The sequence below is a fragment of the Molothrus aeneus genome, chromosome 1, assembly GCF_037042795.1.
Source record: "Molothrus aeneus isolate 106 chromosome 1, BPBGC_Maene_1.0, whole genome shotgun sequence".
In the NCBI taxonomy this organism is placed as follows: domain Eukaryota; kingdom Metazoa; phylum Chordata; class Aves; order Passeriformes; family Icteridae; genus Molothrus; species Molothrus aeneus.
In genome coordinates, this window is record NC_089646.1 from 27,987,915 (window position 1) to 28,010,839 (window position 22,925).

Here is a 22,925-nt window from a genome sequence, read left to right on the forward strand (position 1 = left end):
AAATGTCTTCAAACTGAAAAAGAGTAATTTTAGATCAGATAAAAAGAAGAAATTCTTTACTGTGGGGGTGGTGAGGCACTTATACAAGTTGCCCAGAGAAGCTCTGGATATTGCATCCCTGGAAGTGTTCAAGGCCAGGCTGGATAAGGCTTTGAAGTGGAAGGTGTGCCTGTTCATGGCAGGGGTGTTGGAACCAGATGATTTTTAAGGCCCCTTTCAAACTAAGCCATTCTATGATTCTTTGAGACCCATATTCCTCTCCTCTGTCAGGTGGCAGTGAGTTCAGTCTCTAAGTCCTCTCTCTGAAACCCTCCTTTGAATATCATGTCATGATATTTACATATGGCGCCTTTAAAGATGGAAATGTATAGAAACCAGAGTCTGGGGGGTCTTAAACAGGGCAGGAGTTCAGAGCTGTGCTGTCCTGGAGATGGTGGCAGGGCCAGCAGATGTCAGGCGTGCCAGCAGGATGGGTGCTAAGGTGGGTTCCTTGTCCAACACACCTGATGTTGGACCTGGCAGTTGTTCCTCTGCTGTTGGAGGGTTCTGGACCTGCAGAAAAATCAGGATCAGTCAAGTTAGAAAAGGCCTATGAGAAGATTGAGTCCAATCTATGACTGAACCACCACTATGTGCCACATCCAGTCTTTCCTCAAACACCACGAGGGATGATGACTCCACCACCTCCATGGGCAGCTCGTTCCAATGTCTAGAAACCCTTTCTGTGAAGAAATTCCTCCTAATGTCCAGCCTAAACCTGCCCTGGTGCAGCTTTAGAGTATGTCCTCTTGTCCTGTCCTGTCGCTGGCTGCCTGGGAGAAGAAGCCGACCCCCCCACCCGGCTCCAAACTCCTTTGAGGGAGCTGCAGAGGGTGACAAGGTGACCCCAGGCCCTCCTTTCTCGGCAGTCCCGGCCCTGCTGGGGTCCCGGGCGCTCGGGGGGGCACGGGGGGCGGCGGGCGGGGAGGCCGGCGCTGAGGAGGAGGAGGAGGAGGAGTGGGAGCGGACTGAGAGGGTAAAAGCGAGAGGAGCGTGAAGGAGCGGGGCTGAGAGGGCAGCGGGCGGAGAGGAGCGGGACGAGCCGGGGCTGCCCTGCCGGGCCGGGCCATGGCGGGGCTGCGGCTGCTGCTGGGGCTGTGTCTGTGGGCGCTGTGCCCCGGCCCGGCCCCCGCCTGCAGCCCGCGCTGCCGGCACGGCGGGCTCTGCCTCGCCGACGGCTCCTGCCTCTGCTCCAAGGGCTACGAGGGCGAGCGCTGCCAGCACGGTAAGGCGGGCCGGGGCCAGCACGGTAAGGCAAGGCGGGCCGGGGCCAGCACGGTAAGGTAAGGCGGGCCGGGACGCGGCAGTGACGGGCACAAGCCCTGGTTCGCTCTGTCCTGCCAGCCCCCGGCCAGCAATTCCTGCGGGAAGGGCTGAGGAGATCGGGTTTGGATCAGGTGTGAGGCGGGTGGTGAGGTGCCGGAGACGACCTAAAGGAGGCGAGGTGGAAGAAGAGAGTTAAGGCACTCTTTGGTATCACACAGTGATAGCAAACTGATGGAGCACAGCCAAAAGCCAGCCTGAACACCTCACGTTAGTAAACCAGCCTTGCTGTCGGAAATGGCCGTGGGTCCATAGAGAACTTTTGCCGCTTGGGTGTTGGGTAAGAGGTCACTCGCTGGACAGGCTTTGGTGTTTTATTCCTCCTACTGCTTTAACTGCGTGCTTAAATCCTTCCCTGTAAGTATTTAAGGAATCACAGAATCAGTCAAGTTGGAGAAGGTCATCTGGTCCAGCATCCCTGCCCAAGCAGGGTCATGCTAGAGCACAATGCACAGGATGGGATCCAGATGGTTCTTGAATGCTTTTAGTCTTAACAGCATTCTAAGCCACAGCAACATTTAATTATTATCTATAAGTACAATTAGTCAGGACTACTCACTAGCAAAAGCATCAAAAGAGTGTGTAGAAAGTAGGCTGTTTTCTGGGTTTCTTTTTATTTGGAATACACTATGCTTTTAAAAGTCCTGTTTAGTTCCTGGATGTTACCTGACGCACAGAGTCATTTGTACATCCCATTTCCACTGTAGGAGGTGTAAAGCTAGGGTGGAGTCTGTTCCTGTTGGTTTCCATGGAGAGACAAAGTATTTTTTGAAAATGCCACCTAATATGCAAAAGCAAACTCGTGAAGAAGAGTTTTAGTTTAAACCCTGTTCCATGTTACACGTTCGATTTCTAATTTTCTTGTTTAAAAGTCTAACTGTAGGTCTTGTGGCTATTAAATGCTAAAAAATCACTGTGTCAGGAGCTCCTTTGCTTTGGATGTTGTCCTATGTGAAGAGGTGATAAAATTGTACAATATTTGTTTTAATTTTCAATGTTCTTCATTTAAAATGTGATTTATTTTTTTTTAAGTCTGAAATGAGATGCTGAAAATTTCATTCAGCACTGCAATGTTTCATGGAGTGTTGTTTCATTTTGAGGCTGAGGCTGGCAGGTGGTGACAAATAATGTACAGCTAATGTGCTCTGTAGTGGAGATTAAAAACTATGCTGTATGACCTGTTTCAAAAACTGTTGGTTCCTCAACATTTAGGGGTTTCGAGGAGAGGTGAAATATTGGTGGAGAGGCAGATCAGTTCTTGAACTAGAGAGGTGAACTGTCTGGAACTGTTAAGGAAACCACTGAAGCCACCTTGTGCTTGTAAGGTCATTAACGTATGAAAAAAAAATGGATAAATGAAGCATCATCCCTTGTTCTGTCAAAAAAACCAAACTGAAAACTGTGTGAAATAATACAGAAACAAAATTTTTCTTAAATCAGGAGCTCTTGTGTAACACTTCCCAAGAAATAAGAGCATCTGGTAAAAGTTATGGAGAGCTGAGCACTGACTTTTTTTTTCATACATCTCTGTCCTTTCTTTGCCTGCTAGTATTCATTCTGTGGGTACTAATGTGAAAAGTCCTCTATTCTTCAATTGGCTTTCTTGAGAGTGCAATAAGTAGGTAAGGACAAAATCAGGATGGTGTTACTCATTGTTCATCTTTTTTACTTTTCACCCATCCAGTCAAAGAATAAGTAGAAAGCCCATCTCACAGCAGCTAACTCAGATGAGACTCCCAGACACAGATGGGTTTCCAAAACCTGTGTGTGAATAAACAAATGTTTTCTCAGACAGCAGAGCTGATTCAGGGATGATTATGACTTGCAAAGAGTCTACATGATAGGTAATTAATTTGCAATCTGAGTGGATTTATCCAGAATTTTGCAAAATTGAGATTTTTATTCATACCTTATCAAACTAGTCCAAGCTGTCAGCAATAAAAAAGTTTCAGGATTTATGATGATCATAGATGCTTTTCTCCCAACAGATTATTAGAGTTATGAGAAACGTTACATTTATCTTGGATGGTTGCTAAACAAACACTGTACATTTCAGAAAGGTTTCTGAAAAGCCAGCTGAAGCAAAGAAAAAAGGGGAAAAATGAGTGTGGGGGAGAAAGAAATCCTGACTTACTTCTGGAGACATTTTAGAGAAGAGTTATAAAGAAGAGAGCATGTAGTTTTTCTGAAGATGAATGTATGAACTCAGTAAAGAGTAAAAAGTCTGATATTTCATCTTTAGAATCACATGATGCCTCTCAAGTTGCAACATCTTTTTATTGAATCGTTTATTCTTATTACCTGTTTGCCGTTATTTCTCCAGTTATCAAAAGCTTTTTTGGCAGTTCAGCTGCATTCCTGTTTAATATAGGTCTTTCTTCTTCCTGTTCTGTCCAGGTCCAAAACATTCCTTAGTTTTGAGTGCTTTTGCTTAAGCTTTTGATAGTGTGGTGGAGTCCTCTCCGTGCAGGGAAATGATTTCACCTTATCAGAAGTGTAAGATGACGTGGCAGATATATCTTAGAAAATATTAAGACAAACAGATGAAAATATAATAATTTCTTATGTACAAATTTCTTATGTATTTAAGTAGTAACTTTAGTAAGATTCACCAATATTTATCCAACCTTTCTTTGTTGTCTGTCTTACAGCTACATGTTATCCAAAATGCAAAAATGGGGGAGAGTGCCTGCGACCTGGAAAATGCAGATGTCCTCCTGGATATGGGGGTAGATACTGTCATAAAGGTGAGACCCAAGGAAGTAATAGCTTGGAAAGACAAGGAGTTTGAAAACAGACTAAATTAATTTAGGATGCCTCAAGTCCTGGGTCTAACATACTTTGAAATAATGACCTTGATTCTGTAAATCTCTGACCTTACTATCAAGACATGCATGGCCTAGAGGATCTGCATGCTTGCAGGAGGATGGGATGGAGTACACGTGCTGAAATGTGTTGTGAGAATCTGAGTGAATTTTTTGCCTTGGAAAATACCCTTTTTATGTGCTATGTAAATATTCCATTTAGCTGTATAACAGATTCTTTCTAAATAATTTATTGACATGGCTTGTGTAGATACATATTTCTATATTAAGTGGTTGATACTTTCATGTAGTATGTGCAAGATGGTAACATTGAGGGCCAGTCACTGATGATATGTGTGGCAATGTATTGTTGAGAGGCAATGGGAGATGACAGAGAAGGTGTAGCAAAGATCAATTTTGATGGTTTTGTGAAGTCTGTTGAATATATGCATGGATTGGAAAAGGCAGTCCAAGAAAACAACTGTTGTACATGTACAAGCTTGTGGTGTGGTGCAATGTGCTATTACAGAATCTCACAAAATCACAGACTGGGCGAGGTTGGAAGGGACCTCTGGAGGTCATGATTTCCAAGCTCCCTGCTCAAGCAGGGCTATCTAGGCCAGCTGCTGAAGGCAGTGTCTTCATGGCTTTTGAAAAACTCCAAGGACAGAGACTCCACAATTCCTAGAGCAATCTGTACCAGCATTTGGTCGCCCTCTCTGTGAAACCTGCTGATGATTTCCTTGTCCTTAATGTGGCTGGAAATGGTTTCCAGAGTCAGCCCTTGTATTACCTCACTAGGAGCTGAGGTGGAGCAGACCAGCCTATAGTTCTCTGGGTCCTTCTTGCTCTTCTAGAAGACTGTAGTAATACTTGCTTTCATCCAGTCCTCATGCACCTCTCTCTGTCACTGTAATGGATCAAATGCAATCAATATTAAATACATTAACTTACATTGTGTCACAAAGTAATATGCAAACAAGCAGTGAAGAACTTTTCCAGCTGTGCTGGATTTAACTTGCATGTTCTTGCTTGTTCAGTATTTGTGCCAAAAATCTGTTAGCTGAAATTGTGCTCAATACTTGTAGGTGAACAAGAGATTTGGATGTTTAATCTCTGAATTATCAAGCAGACATCCAAACTGCCCATCTTTACAGTGAAGAATAGTTGTTTTTCTTCAATACAGTGAAGGTGGTATAGAATATACATTCATGCTTGTGAAAGGAAGCATTTGATTGTACAGAATAGTGATTGTACTCTCCACAGTTGATACCAATCATATGTCTGCCATAAATAATGCTTCATTAATGAGGCCTTCAGGGCTTTGGTGTGTAGAACAATTCTGAAATGAGGAGGCTAACTCAAGTATTTGGCCTTTGGGAAGGCACTGCTTAACTTGACTGTAGTCATAGTTTCATTTGTCAAAGTAATATCCTCTTCTCTTCTTCTTCTTGTTACATGTAGGTCCTGTCAGGTAAGGAAATACGTGAATCCTTCACCACATGTTATTGGCTCACCAAGAGTGATTTGGCAAGTTTGATACCAATATGCATGTTGTTAGTTCCTGTGGTGTAGCTGGTGAACAGTGGTGTTACTGGGGGGATGCAGAACAGTGCCTTGCCCTGAACAGTTGAAATTTTAGTTTTTGCAGATGTGATAAAACAAGTAGTTGATGCCAGATGAGCTGTTAAAAGACAATTATCTGAAGTCCCATGCTGCTTCTGAAATGCCCAATGTATGCTGTTTTCCACAGTAAGCTGTGAAGGAGGCTGTCAGAATGGTGGGGAATGTGTCTCTGTCAATGGAGTCGTGAAGTGCCTCTGTGCTTCTGGCTGGACAGGATCAAGATGCCAGGAAGGTGGGTGTCTATATTCATGCAAATATTTATATTAATTCTAAAACTGCAGTAACAAAAACATTTTAAATGTATTAATGGAAATGTCATTGCATTACTACAGAAATGAGTGACCTACATTATGGATGCTTACACAGATAAAATAGTGTGAAAATATTTTGCATTAAGGTGTACAACTGTTCACATTTAAACCAAGATTCATTACACATCATTACACAGTACCTTTTTTTTTTTTCCATTTCCATGGTCCTAGAAATGCTTTTGGAGTTATACCAGTTGAATATCTGGCCTAGAAGAAAATGTGTTTTGCCATTTTGACTTGTATCATCCTGAATCTTTCATTTTGTCAGGATTCTTTTACATCAGTTTTAAAAATCCTGCTGACTTACCCACTCTTTTTCTTATAGCAATTTGTCCTCAAGGTTGTCGGAATAATGGAGCTTGTGTGGCTCCTGGGATTTGTAGCTGTCCAGCTGGATGGGTTGGTAGAGCATGTCACTTAGGTAAATGACTTCTGGCATTTTTCATTTATCCTTTCCTCTGTTTGTTTGATTTACCAATCAAAGTGTTCCAATCTTCAGCGCCTAACAAAGCTTCCAGAGAAAGTATCTTAGAATAATAACTGAGAGCTGCTTCCACATACTGGGGCTCTTGCAAGTATGTACAGGGGGAAAGATGGCTGTTCAATTTGGTCAGAAACACATCACTTTTTCACTTTGAAAGAGATTCAGATTTTGATTGTCACCAAATTAATTACGTGGTATGTTTCATTGGTATTTCTGAAATATTGTTTGTAAACTGAGAACCCAGTATAAGGAACTGAAAATTACAGAAGTACTATTGCTACTGATGTGGGTTAGAAGATTCATTAAATTTTATAGACATTTAAAATTTAAACTTGCTTCTTACTTTGAGGATAAGTTGATAGAATCAACTCCATGTGTTCTTAGAACTCTGAAAGCTGCCTACTAATCAGGATTAGTACTGGCACTCTTGCTGAACAACCACTTCCATTTTCACAAACTTTGATTCACAAAAGCAGGTGATTATAAAGTCTTTAATCTTTGCTTCTTGGGCCTTGTATGCTTGTAACAGCACTGCCCTGATGCTAAAGGCAATAATCCTGAGACTACAAAAGGCAAGGTTTTCTTTTTTTGCTCTCTGGGAGTCTGAAAAGACTCTTGTGCAAACGTTGGTTTTGAAATGGATATTGTGGGTTCAGAGTCTCTGGATTAAGTCCTCTGCATCTGATATTTTCTCATGGCTGCAGGCATGGCTGTGGCACTAGATTAGCTAGTGTTCGTTCTTCTGCAATATAGATGGTCCAGCAAACATTAACAAGTAATATTTTGATATTCCCATTGACCATCAAAATGGGTTTATATTCATCGGTGTATTGAGATAGAGGGTGATATTAAAAGCCAAATGTGAGAGTTGCAGAGAACTTAGAGAATAGTTAGCTCCCTGCAGCTGCAGTAATGGCAGGTTCTTAATGTCAGAATAATCAGCTCCCAAACTAACTAGATCTGCATCAAGTTTCACTTCTTTTGTGTACATGCTCATACATGAATTGCTGCCCCTGGCTTGTCAGCTGAACTGGTGTGTAGCAGGGGAGAGCTGAAACTGTGCCCACTCAGCTCTCCTCTGCTCTTGTGGGGGAAGAGGAGGGCACTATGTGAGACACTGCTAGGATGAGGTGATTGTCTCCTCATGGGTGTGGATCCAAGCACTGGCTTGAATAAGTTTCAGGAAATTTTATTGGTCTCTCACTTTTATGGGGGCATCCATCTCAAAAAAAGCCTGTGCCTTAAAGAACAGAAATTATAGTATTTTAAAAGGGAAATGGAGCATGAATAAGACTAGACTGTGCCTGTATTCCAGTGAAGGCCACAATGCCATAAATTGAGAGACATTGCTTTTCAGTTCTTCCATTATGCTTTTATTTATACTGTCCCAGTGCAGTCACCAGGGAACAATTCTGCTACTGCAGTGAGACAAAAAGAAAAATGATCCTGTGTTGTGCTGAAGATATGCTGTGTATCTGGTGTCTCATTTCAGCTGTGTGCAAACTGCCCTGCCAGCACGGAGGGAAATGCATCGCTCCAAATGTGTGTAGATGCCGACTGCCATACTCTGGGCCACAGTGTGCAAAGAAAAGGAAGGAATGAAGCAACTTCAGCCAAGATAATCTGCATTTCTGCTTTTTTTTTTACGTGACTATACAGAGAGGAAGACTGCAGCAGTGAGGGACCTTAAAAGAAACATGGCAACTTGATTTCAGACAGCTTTTTGTCCTCACTATATTAAGTACATGCTCTTCTATATGAAAGAAGGTATTGCTGATTGTAAGAAAGTTGTTACGAATATCCATCTGTGCGCAGTGTACGACACCTTTTCTCCTCATTTTTTCTTTACAAGCAAAAGTATTATCCTTGATTGATACACTTGAAATAAAATTTTCCTCAAATCAAGTCAGAATAGATCTATGCTCTTCTTTTCGATTTTTTTCCCCTTTGACTAAACTTACTATGTTATATAATTACATTTTTTAAAAGCACATGAAACAAAAAGCCCTCAGTTCACATCATCAGAAGTGAATGCTAGTTCAAATATAATTTGCCTTGAGACTAAACAGTTGCAAGAAGAAACTTGCAGAGTTTGCATCTTCCTGGAACATTACCAGACTGCAAAGCATCTTATTTAAATCATGGTTATCACTTTATGTCTGCTTTCTGTCCCTCCCCCTCCAATCTGATCTGGATCTCAATCAGCTAAACAGTATTTTAAAAAAAACCCAACAACCAGCACTCCCCCACCAATTTTTGTTCAGTCAATTCTGCTGTTACTTTCTAAAAGCTTAATCCATGCTGATACTCTGAGAGTTCTTATCTTGACTACTTCTAAGGTCATATTATCTGATCATTTCTCAACATCTAATTATTTCTTTTCCTTACCCTAGTGAGACAGGGAAATGATTTTTTTCTTCTGGAGACATTGATAATTCTATGCTATTCAAGACTGTGTTGTTCTGGGAGCAGTATAATGGGAGACTGCAGACTAGCAGTGAGGAAAAGCAAAGGATTTGTGCCTGTCACAAGTCATGTGTGGAGGATGTTGACGTTATCTTCTGGAGATGTTCCTGTGTGGCTTCATTTAGGTTTTGCAGCCTTTTGAATGGGCTGCAGAACGGACTGAGTCTCCTATGCTCATTGTTCCTTGTCTCATTTGTGCTGTTTTTTGTGTGGCACTGTTGAAGAAGGCTTTGCCAAAACATGCAAACTGAATCAGTGAACTTTCCAAATGATGCTCAGATCAGTTTTTACTTTTTCTGAGAGATTGATATTCATTGTCTTCTAGATCTAACTGGAATTTTTTTTGTGTGTGTGTGAGAATTTCAGCTATGCATTACTTTTTGTTGGAACAACATTTTAACAGTGTTTAACTACCAGAACATGTAGCTCTCATGGGCAGTGACTTCGGTGGACCTGTTTCTCCTGGGATTAAAAGCCACTGAGCAAAGAGGGAAAGGTAATGGGGTCTTCTCAGTTACTAGTCTTCTTTACAAGAGGGTGCCCAAGCATGCAGAGGGCAATTGAAAGGCAATGGTTTAGTTCCTGAGACTCCTGTTTCCTGTTCTGAGCGATTACATAGCTGAGCTTTCTCCTGGGCTTGCTTTGGAGGCTCAGAGGAAACCTGCTGCAGAGATGTTGTGAAGGATTTCCTTCAGGGACATGGCATAACATAAGAGGAATGCACATTTATTGTGCTGCTTTTGCTGGGATACACTGGCTATTTCAGACCTGCTGGTGAAAATTTGTTTCTCATGTGGGGAAAATTATTTCCTTAATGGTTCTGAAGTTTTATAATGATGATGAGGTTGATGATGCAATTCTGTGTCATAGTCCATAACATCAAGCCATAATTTAGAAATTCAGGAGTTAGGCTGATATATATTATATATATATAAAATACATAATACGATATTATAATATATGTATTATACCTTAGGTGACATACTGTTTGCCAAGGAATGAAAAAAATTACTTGCACCAGACCCAAAATTTAGAATAAATAATCAGTACAATATAAATAAAAAGAAGCATAATATCTCAGTATTATTCCCAAAAAGACTGACTTCTACTAATAATGACAAAAGTGACAGTAATAGTGACTAGAAGCTGGAAGAAATATTAGCCTTGTCAGGAGCAAGAGACCAGAAGCAGTCATTGAAAGATCCGTAATTGGTGTTTCTGAACAGGCCAAAACAAATGCTAATTTAGTTTCCTGTTTAGAAATGATTGAAGTAAGCAGTAATTTGATGCCACAGAGAATGCAATGACATATTTCAGAAATACTACTTGAACATAGCACCATCTACTGGCTACAGTGTTCTTCATGGTTTTGGGTTTTTTTTGTTTGTTTTAAGAAATATTTCTTCTTATCATTCAATTAAACTTCAAGTGAGTTTAAAAGTGATTTTTCTAGTTAGTTAGAATGAAACAATCTTAGAATGTATTATTAATGACAGTCTGTGTCCCCAGATTATTATTTCCACAGTTAAACATACTAAAAAGACTAAAAGAACTGCCAGTAATTCTTGTCTTTTGTTTGTTTTCTGCTCGGTACAGGATTGAACATACTAGTTAGAGCATGTAATTTTGGGAGATAGCTATGTCTTCCTCTGGGGAGATAAGTATGCATGGAGCTCAAAGGTCAAGAAAAGCAACACAGAACATGCTGGCTCCCTTATTTATTAGACCTAACTGTAACACCTTATACAGATACTCTGGTTTACACTAAAACAGCTGTAAAAATTTTAGGGGTATTGCAGTGGTTGCACTTTTGATACTCTGTCTTTCTAGAGTGTGCATAGAAAGGTGAGGTGTTTCTTTTTAGTTTACTTACATGCAAATTTTTATTAATGTTTTCTCTTCTGCTCTAAGTGCTTCTGGCAAGAATGGATTTACTTGGTTTAGCTGTAAAATACCATTTGCTAGCTAAACTGAGCTGTGGGCAGAAGTTGGTAAAGTGACCTGATATCAGTACAGGACACCTTTAAATGACAGAAATTGCATAAGCAACTTTAGTTATTAGCAAAACTTTCTAAGCTCTACATTTGGGGTTGTATATGTATCCCAATGTTATGTTTTGAGAATTTAAACTTTGGATTTTTCCATTTGGACAAATAATGGAGTGGGTGTAGCCAACTTTTCAAGTAATTTCAGTTTTTATACCTATTTACTTTAGGGCTTGTGCTGATATTTCTTCACGAGTTTGCTTTTGGTAAATAGAAATGTTAACTTGCTGTCTCTTCTCAGCTATGAAAATATATTATTAAATTTTGTAAAAGGAAAGAGCCTTTTCTATAGGGCCCACTTGTGTTTTTATTTTTAAATCACAGCCAACATGACTATCTGTTGTCTTCTGTGATACAAACCCTTCCTTCAGAGAACATTCACTGTACTGCACTTTTCAAGATTGGGGGCAAAAATCAATGTGCACTTGGGAGAATTTCTGCTGGCCTGCAGAGCAGATGTAGTACAACCAGGTACTAAATGGATGATGTACATGGGTACCTTCCAGCACTCTTTATTGTCTAAAGAAATCAGGCAAGAAAATTCAATGAAGATACTGGTGTTATGCATAATGTGGTAAGAATCACTGCAAAATCTTCAGTTTGATACAAGCCACCCTTCATTCCTCCAGAGTGGAATTGTGTCAACTCCAACCCTTCTCCCCACTCCCACATCCCCTAACTCTAATTGCAGGTTACAATTTCAGCAGTTCTGTTAACCTCTGTGCACAAGCCCTCTATATAAATACACATCTTGTTACACTGAGCAATTTTACTGTATTGTTGCCATGTGCTTTCTAATTACAGTGAATTCTGTTTCATGTGTATGATGGACAATGTAGTAACAAAACAGTTTCAACTAATCACATAATTACTGGGCAGTTTTGAAGTAGCTATCTGGCATTTTGCATGCACTAATAATTTTTCATGTGCTTGCTGGAAAATAGCAAAAATAGCACAGCTTAGCACTGAGCATTTTTAGCTACTGTAGCAAAACTCTAGATGTGCTTTTGTTCACACAGCTTGCATTTGGAAAATGTAAAAGAAATAATTTCTGCCTTTAAAACCATTGAAAATAAACAGCAAACACTAACAATTATAATTTAAAAAACCCTTTATTGAGCCTGAAGTCCTAGAAATGCACATATATGTATTGATTAAGTTTTGTGAGTGAAGGATTGCACAAACTCATTAACCAAAGTACTATTAGCAGTGCTCCAGACACGTTATCTTTTTTGCACAGTACCTCTGTAACTGACACATGGAACAGCAATGATTACAATAAGAGATTATGTTATATTGGTGTGTTTGCACTCAAAGAATTTCTTCAGTACCATATGTATCCAAAACAGTTCCAAGAGCTAGTCAGATTTTGTTCATCATCTTTGTGAGATGTGGGAAAGGAAGTGTCCAAGAGGAGTAGGTTTTAAATAACGTAATGGTTCCCAGATCATCAGGCTATCAGCCACATGGATGCTTGATTGAAAGAAACTATGGAAACACTGAAGTGTAAAATGCAAGTGGGAAATTTGATCTTTTTTAAATACACCAGTCAGGCACTTGGAAATCCATGAGGTATCATTCTGGAATGATGCTAAGCTCTGAAAATGCCAGCTTACTTTGTAAGATGACTTAAGAAACTATCAAAAGGTGAGGAGAAATCTAGGCACAGAGCTGCTAACAGCTATGATTTGGTATTCAGCATCCCAGAATGGCAGTAAATGGCACAATTACCTTTATTTTCTTCCTGTTCAAAATTAGTGCATATAAACTGAATATTGCTCAGGAGAACCAGAAGTCATGACGTTTATTTTTGGCTTAAAGAAACCATAGCAGTAAATTTCACTGGCTTAGCTAAAGGGATATTTGTGTCTATTATGTTTTTTATGTCAGGAGCTGAAATGTCTTTCTCAGGTCTAGAAGAAGATAACAGTCCTCTGTAGGAACTTTATTTTTTCAAAAACTATCTGGCAGCTGGTAGGTCAAACAGTTCATTGGAGCAATTGGTAATGGAAAAAAATCCTCTTGTGAAGTCTTTACAAATACTTTCTGGCATGGTTAATATGGATGGCATGATGTACAACAATTTTCTCCTCTTATTAGTTCCTATTTTAAGAATCAGCATTGCTGAAAGCATTGTTAAATTCTCTAAGAGTCCTGGGAACAAAATTTCCTCATATTACTGACTGCCATCTCAGGCAGGGGCATAAAAATCTTAGACAGAGGAATAGTTCAGTAGCTGGCTCTTCAAGTTTGAAGTGATGTAAGTAATGAAGTCAAAACAGAAAAGTTGGGATCTGGCTTCTGTCTGCAAAGGCTTGTCATAGATAAATCAGAGTCATTCTAGATCTGGTTGGCTGTTAACAAGACAGGAGGCCTTGCCTTCATTGTTAGTAGCCCGGGCTCAGTTCTGGTTTCCCCTCCTTCCTTGCTACTGCCTTGATGTTACAACAAGACCAATGGAAATACAAAACAAGGAAAACCAGTTCTGCTTTTTCTTCTGTCTGCAGCCAAATAATACGTATGTAAACAGTGTTTGTAAACAGGAGGTACCATCCACAAATGCAGAAGTGCTGCCTTCCTTGCTAGAGTCACCCAACAGCTGCTACAGTCTTGTTTCCTCAACAGAAATTCCACAGTCCAGTTGAATAAACTGCAGGATTTTGGGCTCAGTCATATGATCTGGGAATTCAGTGAAGACATCAGAAGCTGTGGGATTTGTACATGAGGTAGCAAAAAATTACAGGAATATACATATGTTTTAATGACTATAAGACGGCTGTTTTGAAGCTCACCAACATTTGTGATTATATGAATCTTTTAAAATAAGGCTTCTGAATATTCCTTTCATTTAAATGACTCTGAAATTGCCTTCAACCCTTTTGCTATTTTTAAGTCTCATACATCCATGCAGCATTGCAATTGAATTGCCACACTTCTTCAACCATGATGTTTTTGTACCTTGGAGAGAGAAAACAAATATTAAAACCAGACTTTAATGAGGCAACACATTATTATGATTAAGTTTATTAAACAATTTTAATGAATCTCTGCTTGCCTGGTATGCAGAATGAAAACATTAAGTGAAACCTGGGCTTATAGTTTTTTGTTTCACGAAGAAAATGTGCCATTTTGATCAATGTATGATACAGCACTGTCTGACTGACAGTATATGTATTTTTGAGACTAAAAATATACTAACTCAGTGCAGGGCACATTTAAGAAAACCTTTAAATCAAAATTATTTCTCTCTTTGGGTCACATTTCGGAAATCCATATTACAAACATTATAGTCTTATTGATATAGGACAAGTAGTTGCATGTTTTCAAAATATGTATGAGCAATTCTTTGTTTAAATTTCTGCAACAAATCTACTCATCTCTCAATTCTGTTGGCAGCACAAATGTGTCTAAATACACTGAAACTGAAAGACAAGAAACACCATAGATTATGCAAGAAGAGCAGAATGGTTTTACTTCAGACATCATAAAACAGTTAGTTGTGGCAAAATGTTTAATCGAATTACTTCAGTGCGTGAGCATCAGCACTCAAGCAAGGGAATCCAACAGAAAATTGCATGACAAAGCAGAGAAATGGTCATCATTCCCTCTGATACAAAAAAGTAAAGTTATTCCCAAGTAACACTTGATGAACTGACTAGCAGTGTAGTTAGATGGGAAAAGATCAGGGCTTGACTTGATGCAAGCTAAGAAAGTCATCATAAGTAGGACACTGTTCCCTAAAATGTGACCAGATGCTGGAAAAGAAAATAGTGGTTGTTGTGAAGAGGATAGTTATCAATTCCTACTGCATGACAGGAGACAATCAGCTTAATTTGAAACAAAGGAAGTTTGATGCTGAGAGCAATTCTGTAAGTATTGGAACCTAAAAATTACTGGAAAAGCTCTTAGAAATTCCATTAATTTTCCCTTGCTGCAGAGTGAAATAAAGAAATCAGACAAAATACACATTTGGTGTATAGCATGCTGCTTCACTGGACACGGGTGCACTAGTTAATTTACTCCCAAATCACTGTATTGTGACGGTGTCTTGGCTCCTCACATACCTGAATTTTCTTCCCACAGAGCACTCCAGTATAACCTCGGCGACAAGAGCACACATTGGGCAATACACATTTGCCTCCAAACAGACACTTCTGGTTGCACACAGCTAAAACAAGAGAGGTACATATCAGGCTTTATTCATGGACACATCTTGGTGAAGGAAAAGTGGATGCTATCTCTACTTATTCTGTTTGCTATAGGAACCAAGACCTTGGAAAGTATTTTCACAAGGTAACACCCCTCAGCATAGGGACACTTAAAGGTCATGTGGAGCCGACATTGTTCTTGTGTCTATCCCATCCCCCTTTTGCTTTGATGCAGATTTAATGTGAGAACATGCTGAGGGCATGAAACAGACTGAGAAAAGAACATGAGTAAGGTGGTTTTTGGCACATCTTGCTATTTCAAGCTATCACAATGGCCTCTCAGGGCTTGTGTAGCAGCATACAGCACTGCAGTAAGCCAACACATACTGCCATGCTCCCAGAGCGCCATCAAATCCTGGAGGGCTTCAGAACAGAGCCATCTCTACTCTATCCTGCCTTTGGCACAGATGTGGACCAACTAAATCCAAGGTATAGGAGGATTTCTCTGCACTGTGCATGGCTGAAGCATTCTGAGCTGTGCAGAAGCAAGAGGTTTCAGGTTCCATCATTCTTACGTGTTTGACACTGGAATCCTTCCCACTGCGGAGGACAATGACAGGTACTCGGTCCAATACACTCCCCACCATTCTTACACTCCTGAAGACAGACTGCTGCACAAACATCACCAAAAGGTATGGTTATATCCCAAGTGATTACATTGAGTTATTATTCAGATTTCAGGATGCTCCCACAAGAGGTGGAGTGCTTTTCACACACAAGAGTCACATCATCTTCACTCAAATATGTGTCTAAGGCCAATAAGATATTAAAGAAGGGAGACAACTAGAAACAAAAAGCCCTACAACCAAAACCCACATTCAGAGGTTCTGCTGTGTCACAGATTTCTACAAAAGCCTGAAATACTGAATTAGGAGAGGACCATTAAAGAGCTTTATTTTTTTCCAAATTTACCTTTCTAAAGCACACACCTTGGTGAGAGATCTTTTGTCTGTCATTTAACTGAACACCCAATGAATCAACTCAAGAATATTTGATCCAAAGTTATTTTCTATGATCCATTTGTCTGCACATTTGTCCCTGCTTATTAAGCCATGATCTACCCCACAATTATTTCCATTAATTCATAGCTGACTATTTGATAATCAAATCTCTTCTCCACAGTGTCCAAGACTATCTCACCCCTGTAAGTACTGGTAATATTTTTTTTCAACAAACAACCCCTTTCCAATAATTGCAGAAAGTAATGTGTCCAAGACTATCTCACCCCTGTAAGTACTGGTAATATTTTTTTTCAACAAACAACCCCTTTCCAATAATTACAGAAAGTAATACACGGAAATCTACTTTTCCTCCATGCCATTAAAGAGCTTCTTACCCACATCAGTTCTTAAGCCTCAGGTGGGTACTCTGACAGACACTAACGCTTTAGCCATCCTCATGCTGATTTTCATGCAGACTGTGCTTTTATCCATGCTGACACAATTTATTTATGCACCATCAATAACTTTCTTAAGATAAAATGTGACCCACAGATGTGCAACCATCACAGTCCAATTTCTACCTGTCCTAAAGAGCTTATGTCCACTGCACCATTTATTCACATCACATCCAACTGTTTCCAGTTTTCCAATATTTCACTGAACTTCTTTTTCTATTCTATCTGGCTTTATGTCCTACAGCAAAAATTGGACGCCTTTCACTTTTTTGACTCTTCTCTTTGTAGAAATGCAGATGTTTTTATTTAGACAAGAATCCAGAAAGAAACAAATAATATTTGCTATACAAGAATTTCACAGATATTTTGATCCCATGATTTAGCCTAAGAACTTCATGGTATTAGTTCTCTGTCCTAAATTTTGCTGCCAAGATATAGACTATTGTTTTTTCAATGTGTAAATATTCTTTCTTTGGCACTAACTTTGTATTACTTGCATAGTAACTCAGGCAGAGTTGCCCTGAGTCTCCTATTATTTTTAAGGTATGGTTCTCCTGGTAACTACAAGGTACTTACGAGTGTTACACCTTTGTCCTCTCCATCCTGAAGGACAAGAGCAAATGTTTGGGCCTACACATCTTCCTCCATTCATACACCTTGGCTCACAGACACCTTAAAATCAAAAACATCTGCTGTTTAACACATTTAACTGACTACACAGTAATTTATTGTTTATGTTTGGATCACAGGAAGATTTTAAGACTGGCTTACTTTTTTCACATCTTCTGCCTGTGTACCCATCAGGACAAGTACAGACATTATTTCTCATGCAATGACCACCGTTCTTACAAGGAGGGCTGCAGACAGCTAAAAGGTACAAACAGGAGGAAAAGGCTGTAGTTTGCATTTTGACTTAGTGATATACTTTTGGAAAATGAGAGTGCAACGCTAAGATTCTGACAGCTTGTACTATCAGGACATTCAGTACTATCAGGCCTGCCTGGTAAAAATCATATTAATGTGGTTTGGTGTAAAAATCAGTAGTAAAGACAAAATTAGATAAAAAGGAGTCAAGGCTGGCAACTGTATGTGTACAAAAGTAACCAGACTACACATAACATACAATGGAATGGGATGAAAGCAGCTTAAATGTTGAGTGCAATACAAGAATAATTTTGAGTCTTCATTCTCCTTGGACAGTTGTTGAATCCACCATACAATCTAATAAATAATGTAATCTCTGTTTTACACCACTTCTCAGATATATAACTTGATTGTTAATTTTGTGTCTTAATGTTTTCTCACAGATTTCCTCATAATGTCAACTAAGGAATAGGGAGAAGAAAAAAAGAAAATATTACCATTCTGACAGTGGGCACCAAAGAATCCGTGTGGACACAGGCAAACATCTGGCTTAGTACAGGAACCACCATTGAGACAGACAGGATTACACATTGCTGCAGAAATAGGGTCAGGAAGAGTAGGAAGCATGACATCCAAATATAGTCTATAAAATATGTGTTTCTGTTTCAAGAATAGGAATGAAACACCTAAGATAACTGCAGGTAACATCATTCCCATAGAGTCTTTACCCCAAATTAAAGGATCAGCATAAGACTTCCCAGAGATGCTGCTAGCAGCAGAACTAAAATGCAGAGACTCAGGGGAGTGTGGGGGCTCTGCAGCAGAGAGCAGCTGCCCACTGCTGCTACCCAAGCCACGCAGTTCTGAATTTCAAACAATGGGAGGTCCCATGGATGCTCTCCCAGGAGCAGGGAAGCTTCAGGGGTGTTACCTGTGCTGCAGGTAGGTCCATACCAGCCAGGTTTACACTGGCAGGTGTCTGGAGTGAGACATTCACCACCATTTTCACAGTGCCTGTTGCAAACCACTGCCGTCCAAGAAGGTGGAAAAAAGATAAGGTAGGGGAGGAGACAGGGGGTGGGAGGACAAGAAAGAGATACATCACAAATTATTCTCTATTTGTTTTTCAGTTCTTTCCCAAAAATTAACACTGGAAGTAACACAGAATTCTTATCTGAAGAGGAATTGCTGAACAGAGTAATCTAGTCTCAAACCCATAATAGCAAGCATAGATGACAAAGGTAAATAAAATGTCTTTCCATGCAAATATCCATGGTCTGATTATAAATAGTGTTAAAATCATAGTCACTTAAATAAAAATTCTAAACCAAATGGGAAATGTAATACTGAGACAAATGGACTGTGTTACGTGATGCAAGAGCAGCTGCATACACACAGGAACATGAGACTGACAAGCAAAGACATTAAAATATCATGTCTGAGGAAAACCATGAATCACTTCTTCAGGAAAACATCTCATTCTCTTTAGTACTCCTTCACAAAGAGCAGAATTTTTTTGTCAGAATTGAAATTAGAACAGGAAAAACTGAAAACCAAAAGTCCTGCAATTTGAGGAGGAGACAAAGGATTTTCTGAATTCAGGGTCAATAAAGCAATGGTACATTCAGGTGAACAATATATAAACAGCATGTCTAAATTTGGATTCTCTGAAGGATACAAATTACCCATATAAAATCTATCCAAAATTTGGAGTTGCCAAATTGCAGCATGCATGATTTGATATGTCAAAGACAATTTATGTGAGACAAAGTAATTCCAATCTTTCAGCTATGATCACAGCAAATTTTTTAATTTTCAGGCCAGGTAAAAGGAAAAAGATACCATAATGTGGTTCTGAATTCAATTTTCCTGTATCCTAGTCTTTCTGACACACCAGCTTCTGAATGTACCCCAGTTATCTAATCAATCTGAGCTAATAGAAGTTAAAAAGCTGTCAGGACATACGAAATATCTCTGTGTTTTTCTGAAGGTAATATCACATACACAATGTACTCATTTTTTCCATATTTGTGAATAATAAAATATAAACTATTTGCAGCTTTTATAGTGCATTATGTTTCCACAGTTATGTGCAAATATTACCATACTACCAAATATGTTTAAAAAGCCCATGTATAGGAACCTTCAAAGAGGCACAGGTATTATGTCATTTGCTAGCATTAGACAGAAGGCATAAAAAATTTAAACCATAATTTGCTTTCTTGCTCCTGAAGAACAGGAAAATTACTGTATATTTTTCTCTTATTCTCTTTTGCTTACTTGTATCACATCTTGGTCCCACAAAACCATATGGGCAGGTGCAGAGATTTCTGGCCAAGCAGGTGCCTCCATTCTGACACGGTGGTTTACAATGTGCTGCAGATAGAGAATTAAGTTCAAGGAATTGCCTCTAGAAAGATGCATGGACTGGTTATGCTTTATGAAAGATGAAATCTTAGTAACTGCCAGTGAGCAAAAAACTAGAAATAAAATAAGGAGATATATGCAATGCCTTTTGACAGGAGTAAGTAACATGAATAACTTCACTTCAGCAGTACAGAGTCCCAGCATTGGTGGTTACCTTGAATAAAAGAAAGCTGACACAATTTCCAGACAGTGCTTCCCACTCTTCAGGAGTGTTTAGCTTAGAGGCAACTACATTCACTGGTGAATTACTCTACTTGATGTGAAAGCTAAATTTAGGAATATCCAATCATAAGCAACAGTGTGTATCTAGAAAATCAGGACATACATCAAAACATAACTCAAGAGCTCTGTTAAAGTGACAGTAAAATGAACACACCTTCATGCTGTCAGAACAGTCATGGGAGTTGTTCACAGCATCCTTTGGGTAGTTAGGGATTTAAAAGCAAAGACTGCTACATTTACCTTCCTCACAGGTGGAGCCACTGTATCCAGGTAAACACTCACAGATGTTTGGCTTAATGCACTTCCCATGGTTTTTGCAATCAGGTCTGCATAGAGCTGTAAAAAAAAAAAATCAACAGCACTCTGCAAATCATTAATTTGTGCTTATGAGTTACCACAGGTAAAATTAACATGCCATACTCACCAGCCTGACAGTTATGACCAGCATAACCAGGCTTGCATTTACAAATATTGGGTGCCACACACTCCATATTTTTGCCACAGGGTTGTCTACATCTTGCTGAAAGGCAAAGAAGAAAACAAAGAAAGGAATAAGGAAAATGAAAGTGGCATTTCAGCACATTGTGTCTTGCCTGACGTAGTGAACAGATCACAGAGAATCCATGATGTCTCTGCCCATAAATGTAGAGTCTAAGATACAACAGCTATTTTTAAGTGCATCCATACAACTAAAAGCCTGTAGGCTATGCCAATATTAATAATGAAAACGAGAAAATTCAATATACCACATTTTCCACTGATAATACAGTAACAATATACTTGCAAATTATAAAGACATCTCAAGATTCTTTTCTTCAAAGAATTTAAGTACAATAATTTGCACTACCTCTGCAAGTGAAGCCATCTCCATAATACCCATAAGGACAACGACCACACTTGACACTTCCATCCTGCCTTGGCTCACAGGGCACGCCAGGAAAACAGGGTAAATCAGAACAGGTCACTGCTTTAGGAATTACTGTTTCACTCAATTCTTCAGGAAGCATTTTTGGTGGGACAGTGACTTCCACAAGGGTAAAAGGTAAATTACTTGCTTGATGCTTAGCTAAAAGGTGCAGAACTCTTTGAGGATTACCACCTTTGAATGCTTTGTTTGGCAAAGAATGTCCTTTGCTTATATTTGCTCTGTTGCTAGGGGAACTCTTCCTGTGGCTCTCAAAATAGCTGAAGGCCTCAACTTGTGCCCTTGTTTTCTTCTCAGGTGATACAGCATGGCTCCTTGAAGATGCAGCCTTTGCAGCAGGTACTGAAGAACTGTTTTCCATGTCAGCAAGGTGACCCCTGGTGGTGCCTAGAGCATGAGCAATGTTCCCAGTAACCACAGGTTGTACAGAAGCATTTTTCTGAGAATCAGGTGTCTTCCAGGCAGTGACTGTTTTTACCGTGGAGGCTGGCAGTGTGCTGCTACCGACCATTTCTGTAGAAATAAATCTCTCTGGGACATCTGCAGAACTGGGAATATAACCTGACATGCTTAAAACCTTCTCAAAGGATGATGGTTGAAAACCTACAGTATGTTAGAAAGAAAGGGGGGAGAAGTATGTGAATACCATCAGACTTTTTTCCCCTTTGAGTGTGGGGAATGTTTTCTCAACAGATAAACACACAGCCCATTCATTCTGTGCTTCAGGAAATTTCTCCCTGTGCTATGTCAGAATGTAAGTATGCAGTAGAACTTAAGTGGGAGAATTAGAGAAGATCAAGGTATTCTGATTACAACCTCTCCTGCCCTTACCATGGCCTTTTCTTGATAAGGAAGATAAGGATGAGGCATGATTTATAGGAGAAGAGATTTATAGGAGCAGAGATTTTCCCATATTATGTCAATAAACAGATTTACTGTCAGCAGATTATCAGCTCCATATATTGTTTTTAACTAGGTAACTGAAACAATTCAAAGAAAAGATATTGCATATGGTCCATCAGTGTGTCTAAGCACTAGAAGCAGAAATAAAACCACATGTATGTAGATGTTTATACATACTGATGCACCATGGACAATATTATAGGGGAATAAGCCACTAACTCATAGCACAAGTATTACCATGTTTTATTCTTCAAACTTTTTAATCAACTTTGTTGGAACCCTGGATGCTGAGAATTTCTGTGCCTTTCAGTACAGAAAGTTTAAAATTCTCAGCATTTTTAGTAGTGGGATGTTTCAACTGTTTAATAAACATCAGATACTGACTCAGTCTCCTCATTCAAGAGAGCACAAAATGAAAGATAAATTCTTCATATTCTGCCCAGGGAAAGTGTGTGGTTTGTGCAAAGAAGTACAGCACTGTAATCCCAGACTGGTAGAATACTGCATATGGGGTTTTAGCATTATGGGGCAGTGGAGGAATGAAACCCTAACCTATTTATAACTAGAAAATGGTTTAAAAAAGGTTAAACTTTACTGAATCCTCCTAAAGTGTGGTCTCCCACTGCTGAAAAGCAAACCATTTTGCAGCTGATGAAGAATTATCCAGCCCTAGCAATGCAGTGAGAGTTTTCCTTCCCCCCAGAAACAATTCAGAGACATAGGGAAAAGACACATGAGACTTTCCTACAAAGAACCCCCCTGCAGGCACAGACCTGGAAATGCCAGCAACAGCACTTACAGAGTTTCAGAATAAAGACATTCACTTGCCATATCCTTCACCTCTCCTCTGAGTTGAAGTAGGAAAATGGCATTCAACATAAT

General features: G+C 39.5%; 2 protein-coding genes across 2 annotated transcripts in view; one reads left to right on the forward strand and one right to left on the reverse strand.

The window, feature by feature from the left end:
* Positions 1-1,061: 1,061 nt before the first annotated feature.
* On the forward strand, positions 1,062-8,492 carry LOC136565723 (wnt inhibitory factor 1-like). Its single transcript, XM_066564514.1, has 5 exons — positions 1,062-1,264; positions 4,014-4,109; positions 5,920-6,024; positions 6,429-6,524; positions 8,080-8,492. The coding sequence occupies exons 1-5, from the start codon at positions 1,108-1,110 to the stop codon at positions 8,187-8,189; spliced, it is 564 nt and encodes a 187-aa protein (XP_066420611.1). The 5' UTR covers positions 1,062-1,107; the 3' UTR covers positions 8,190-8,492.
* A 3,699-nt stretch (positions 8,493-12,191) lies between these two features.
* VWDE (von Willebrand factor D and EGF domains) overlaps positions 12,192-22,925 on the reverse strand; it is a 37,598-nt gene continuing 26,864 nt past the window's right edge. Inside the window, exons 21-31 of the mRNA XM_066564637.1 lie at positions 21,063-21,743; positions 20,640-20,735; positions 20,456-20,551; positions 19,847-19,942; positions 18,498-18,593; positions 18,064-18,159; positions 17,474-17,569; positions 17,279-17,374; positions 15,822-15,917; positions 15,163-15,266; positions 12,192-14,056 (exon numbers count right to left, since the gene is read on the reverse strand). Coding sequence (XP_066420734.1) covers positions 14,036-14,056; positions 15,163-15,266; positions 15,822-15,917; positions 17,279-17,374; positions 17,474-17,569; positions 18,064-18,159; positions 18,498-18,593; positions 19,847-19,942; positions 20,456-20,551; positions 20,640-20,735; positions 21,063-21,743 — 1,574 coding nt within the window. The 3' untranslated portion in view covers positions 12,192-14,035. The remainder of the gene's footprint in view (positions 14,057-15,162; positions 15,267-15,821; positions 15,918-17,278; positions 17,375-17,473; positions 17,570-18,063; positions 18,160-18,497; positions 18,594-19,846; positions 19,943-20,455; positions 20,552-20,639; positions 20,736-21,062; positions 21,744-22,925) is intronic.